Here is a 6,214-nt window from a genome sequence, read left to right as displayed (position 1 = left end):
AACTTAGTCTTAACAACTTTATTGCCCATCATAACCAATATAATCAATTTCAAGCAAACTTAAAAGTTTTGGAGTAAAACCCTTCAATACATCTTGCACTAAACCACTCCTCTACTTCAATTAATGCTAAAATTATGATCAAGGATATTTTACTTCATTCACAACCTTGAGGGGAGATTCATGTTTATTTCATAGGAGCAGTCCCACCTCATAATTATTCAAAAAATTTAACTATGTTAAGACTCTGCTAGTTTCGACTTCCAAAAATTGGGAAGATAATTGGCACATCCCAAAAAATCACCTTAATAAGGCAAAATTCTTGATGAAACTTTCCAAACTAAATTCTTGACCATCCAAACTCCAATTTCAGTAAACATTTATTCAAACAAAATGTCTTGATGTGGCGAACCTAACACCACTAAAATTAGTCAAATTCAAGCCTAAATGGGCTCAAATCAAGGGCTAATTAAAGCATATTAGTTGGATGACCAAATTTTATCTAAATATGGCATGCTTATGTTCAAATCAAGAGGTTTGATGAGAGAAATCTAACATAATTCAGACATTATTGAAGCACTTAAATGCAAAATGAATGCCCAAGGATCGACGGAAACGATATGGGTTATCCAAAGAAGCACTCCGAATTTGTCTTGAATCATTTCCATATTTACTGTACATGCCACCCATAAAAACAATAAATATACCCCCCTCTTTCACATCAAAATGAACTTGGACCTATGGAAGCTTGCACCTTGAGCTAGATATTAAAAGAGTTATAAGGCTTAAAGAATCATGGAGCTTAGCCCCAAGCCCACCATTAGAAAACCCTCACTGCCCAGCCATCATTACTGAACCTCCACCTGATCATCACTATCAAACTTTCATCGGGCCAAAACCTCCATAAAGACTCCTATGACTGTTGTCGGACTACGCACCAGTCGACCTCTATCATCGATAGATTAGGGTTTCTTAGACCACCATTACACATCGACTACGGTCCTTTCAACCACCTTCACCCATTGACTATGGTCCCTCGGACCACCATCCCCTATAGAATATGGTCCCTCCAACTACCATCGTTCACCAACTCTAGTCTCTTTGACCTCCATCACTCATAGACTATGGTCTCCATGACCACCATCGCCAACCAAAGATGGTACTTTTGACAACCGTCCCCCTTCCATAATGGCCTCTTCGACCACCATCACTCGCTGACAACGATCACTCCGATCACTATTATCCTCCGACTACAATCCTTCCGACAACCATCTCCCCCTGACTATGGTCCCTTTAACCACCATTACCCACTAACTGTGATCTTTATGACTACCATCACCTATCAACAATGCTCCCTCCATTGATAGTTGACTATATATGTTGGTCTTTTCGACCATTGTCTCCCCTTTGTTATGGTCCCTCCAACCACCATCACCTTCCAACAATAGTCCCTCCGAATAACATTTCCCACTGACTACAATCCCTTTAACCATGATCACCCACTAACTATAGTCCCTCTAATCACCCTCGCTCATTGAAAATAATCCCTTTGACCACCATTACCCGTTGATTATGGTTGCTCAAACCTCTATCACCCACCGACTATAGTTCCTACGACCTTCGTCTCCCACCCACGATGGTCCCTATGACCACCTTCACCAAAAAATGTTGTTCCATCAAACACCATGCCACATTGACTATGGTCCCTCTAACCATCATCGCTAGCCATAACAGTCCCTTCATCCAGCGTTGTCCACCCATGATGGTCTCATCAACCACCATCACCCACTAATTACGATCTCTCCAACCACTATTTCCTCTCGATGATGGTTTCTCCAACCATAATCGTCTATTGATAGTGATCCCTCTAACCACCATCTCCCCTTGAGAATAGTCCCTTTGACCACAATGGTCCCCTCACTAAGGTCCCTCTGACCACTATCTCCCACAAATTACGATCCATTGGACCATAATAGCCCATCAACTAAGGTCCTTCAAGCAACTATCTCCCATCGAATATGGTTCTTCCAACTACGATCCCTCCGACTTCTGTCTCCAACAAACAATGGTCCCTCTGAATTCCATCGACCTCATACTATGGTCACTCTGAAAACCATTACCTGCCGATTGGGTGGCCATTAACCTCTATCACCTACCGACTACCCCATCAAACATTGTTCCCAACATATATGATCCCTCTAACCTACCTCGCCCATCAAATATAGTCCTGTGATCTACATCACCCACCAACTATGGTCCCTTCTACCACCGTCGTCTGCTAATAATGATCCCTCTGACCGCCATCGCCAATCGACAATGATCCCTTTGATCTCCATTGCCCAACAACTATGACCGCTCTGACCTTGATTTCCCATTGACTAAGATCCCTTTGACCTCCATAGCCCACTGACTACGGTCTCACCAATATCTATCCCGTGCTTACTACTGTCCCGCTGACCTCCATCACTGTAGACTATAGTCCCTATGACCTAGTTTCCCACCAACTATGGTGCCCCTGACCCCCATCACTACCGACTATGTTGACCTCTGCCACCCATTGGCTGCTGTCCCCCTGACCTCTGTCGCACACTGATTACAGTCCCATCGATCACCATTGCGAACTATGGTCCTGCTGACTTCCGTCACTTGTCGAATATGGTCTTCCAACCTCTATTGCCCAAATAAAATCCTACGAACCGAATGAATTGGCCAACACTCTCTACAAAATATATCTCAAGACATTCGGTTCATCCAACCCCATCAATGTAAACTACTCTATATGACGTTCTGTTGTTGCATTGATCCAATGTCTTCCCCAGGAGAAAGAGCATCATTTGTAATTATTTTTAATATCTAAAAAGTAATTGGGTTAAATAAAAGGATTTTATCATTTTTATAACTACTATTTATTTATTTTATAATTGTTATTCTAGTTATATTACCAAGAAAAAGAAAATCATATCCCATAAACAAGAAAAGAAAAAAATCTTTAAGTTGGGCTCTTTATCTCTGGAATATATATTTATTCATTTTTATTTTTATTCAATATTTTTATTCTTAAATTATTATTATGCAATTCACATTCGTATAAAAGTGTATAAAAACTTTCATATCATGTGACCAAGTTGTATATATTGGACAACGAAGCAATTAAGCGCCATCCTTTTCTTTTGTATGGCCCATAAATTGACTCTTAAGTACATGAACTCTACTAAGGAACATAATTTCTTGCTTTTGAAGCAGTCAAGCTTGGTTGCTTGAAAAGTCTATAAAATTTGGGCTAATAAAATAAAATATATGTTGCAAATTAGTAAAATAACTCTTAATACATGATTATTATTTTCTAGTAAGGAAAAGCAAACCAAATGAGATTGATAATCAGGAGAAGAAAAGAAAAAAAAAAAGGTAAATTATTCTACTGAATATATGTTGTTTATTTATTTTTTTACTTTTATATATTTTCTTACTTCATAAATTATCATTATGCAATTTACATCACAGTTTCGTATGAAAGCATATAAAAACACATCATATCGTACAGCTCCTTTTCTTTTGTAGGGCTCGTACTTGACTTTTATATCCTTGAGGCATTCAAATTTGGCTGCTTCAGAAGTCCATTAAAAATAAAAAATTTGCGCAGATTCAAACTAAAAAATTTATATAAAAAAAGACTTATAAAAAGTCAATTAAATTTGATGACGACCACAACCTTCTCATCATATTATAAAATCATTCAATTAATAGTTAGATGCCAAAGCCTCTACACCTGAATGAAGAAACAATAAGGGAAGCTTAGAGGATGCCATCACTTTTGGAATTGTCTTTCTGTTTGATTTTCCTCTCTTTCACGGAAATAATCATAAGCCATGGCAAAGAAAGTTGCTCATCATCTTGCGGCAGCCTCCAAAACATCAGGTATCCTTTCCACCTTAGAGGTGATCCGATTGAATGTGGTAGTTCTGATTTTGAACTCAACTGCGAAGGCAACAATACAATATTAGATATCCATCAAAGGAAGTATTATGTCAAAGATATATCATACCGTGATTATAAAATCATGCTTGTTGATGTTGGTTTGTTTCACAACAACTGCGGTCTTCCAGGTGGATCAATATATCCAGGTGATTCGGGTGAAACATTTTGGTCCGAGCTCTATTATCAAGATCAAGTTACATTTATTAGCTGCTCAGTAAAGCTCAATCAATCAAACTCAAATATTTTGTCTTGTCTCAGCAAGAACAACGCTACTATCTATGCGACATTTATTTCTTTTTATGTTGGATACTTCCCAGAAAATTGTCAATTTCTATACACTATTCCACTGAACGAAAATGATGGACTTACCAAGTTTGATCAACTCAAACTAGGTTTTACGCTTAATTGGCACCCTCCTATTAATTCAATGATAGATGCCATCCACATTTGCGCTAAAACTGCAGGATTGTAAGTATACAAAAAATTACACATACAAACTTTATATTATCTTACTTCTAATCTTCATTTCCTAAATGCAGTACAAAATTTTTTGAGTGGGAATCATCAAATGTTATTAATGGAGTAAAAGTCATGACCACATATGGTGTGATAAGACATTTCCATTTTGAATTTGATTTCTTGGCATGTCTCCATGACAAGCGGTACCGTCAGTTAATATTTACCTTCTATGTAGCAGCAGTAGTTATCATAGTATTGGACATAACACTCCTAATACTAGGTAGGAACATATTTTCATATAAAACTTTGAATTAACTGTAAAATGTTGAGTGACGGCCAAATTATATTCTTGCAGTGTTATTATTAATCGGAAGATTTCTATTTGCACCATTATGTGTTCTTTCGTTCCTTGCATACAACTTATTCAAGCTTATCAAGCCTATTGATGTCGTTGAGAGGTTTCTGCAAAACCAAAAAGCCCTCTCACCTTCAAGATATACATACAATGAGATTATCACAATTACAAGCAATTTCAAAGAGAAGCTAGGACAAGGAGGCTTTGGGTCCGTTTATAAAGGAAGAATCCCTGGCAATATTTTGGTAGCTGTAAAGATGTTGGGGAAATCCATGGGTGATGGAGAGGATTTTATTAATGAAGTATCAACTATTGGTATGATTCATCATGTAAATGTAGTTCAACTTGTGGGATTTTGTGTTGATGGATCTTATAGAGCTCTGGTTTATGAGTACATGGCTAATGGATCTCTTGATAAATACATTTTTAATTCAAACAAGGCAAATAGATTCCTCAACATAGAGAAGCTTCTTGAGATTGCCAAGTCTGTGGCCAAGGGACTTCATTATCTACATCAAGGATGTAATATGGGGATTCTGCACTTTGACATAAAGCCTCATAATATCCTTTTGGATCATAAATTTACACCAAAGATCTCTGATTTTGGCTTAGCAAAGTTGCACCCTAAGGGCCATAGTCTTGTCTCAATCAGTGCTGCTAGAGGAACAATTGGATACATTGCGCCTGAATTAATATCTAGAAGTTTTGGGACTATATCTCATAAATCAGATGTATATAGCTTTGGCATGCTTCTAATGGACATGGCTGGTGGGCGTAGGCATGCTAACCTGAAAGCAGATGATTCTAGTCAAGTTTACTATCCATCATGGATTTATGATAAGCTACAAAAGATGGAAATGTCTAAAAACTTTGACATTTCTGAGATTGATGATTTAGAGAGGAAGCTATGCAAGGTGGGTTTGAGCTGTATTCAAACACGGCCTATAGATCGCCCTTCCATGATTAATGTTTTGGAAATGCTAGAAGCTGATGTGGATTCCTTACAAATGCCACCAAAGCCTTTCTTCTCTTCTTCAGATCCAGTGTCTTCAATATACTTTTCTATGGATTACTCTGAATCTGAATTATCAATAAGTTTATAGAACATGTAATACATAAAAAAGGTGTATCACTTTTTAGTATTACCCGTAAAATCTCATTATTGGTTATTTTTTATATATTATATTTTACATTCTATTAAATCATATTTTGTATTTAAATGTGATGAGTATTATATTTTACTTCTATAAAAATCAAAGCTAAGTTGTTGAAAATATGATCTATTTTCATTAGATATAAGATAAGCTTGTGTCATATTCTACAAATACTCCATTTTTTTAATACTCTCTACTCTTCTGGCGATTTGGAGGTGATTTAGGGCTTTCGTTCCCAAGCTCTTCTCTCTTCGTCCATGGAAAAGGATTTTGT

The 6,214-nt window shown here is 37.2% G+C and overlaps 1 protein-coding gene across 2 annotated transcripts; it reads left to right on the top strand.

Annotated features, from left to right (window-relative positions):
• The first annotated feature begins 3,737 nt into the window (after window positions 1-3,737).
• Window positions 3,738-5,909, top strand: LOC110104109 (rust resistance kinase Lr10-like). Of its 2 annotated transcripts, XM_020833083.2 has the most exons (4): window positions 3,738-3,912; window positions 4,101-4,440; window positions 4,512-4,711; window positions 4,787-5,909. In XM_020833083.2, the coding sequence occupies exons 1-4, from the start codon at window positions 3,864-3,866 to the stop codon at window positions 5,887-5,889; spliced, it is 1,692 nt and encodes a 563-aa protein (XP_020688742.1). In that variant the 5' UTR covers window positions 3,738-3,863; the 3' UTR covers window positions 5,890-5,909. The 2 variants fall into 2 exon arrangements, with proteins under 2 accessions (XP_020688742.1, XP_020688741.1); XM_020833082.2 differs by having other exon boundaries at window positions 3,739-4,440.
• The last annotated feature ends 305 nt before the right edge of the window (window positions 5,910-6,214 follow it).

This window comes from Dendrobium catenatum, unplaced genomic scaffold (genome assembly GCF_001605985.2).
Source record: "Dendrobium catenatum unplaced genomic scaffold, ASM160598v2 fragScaff_scaffold_166, whole genome shotgun sequence".
Taxonomy (NCBI): Eukaryota; Viridiplantae; Streptophyta; class Magnoliopsida; order Asparagales; family Orchidaceae; genus Dendrobium; species Dendrobium catenatum.
The sequence above is the reverse complement of the archived record's forward strand: the minus strand, read 5'-3'. Positions and strand labels throughout refer to the sequence as shown.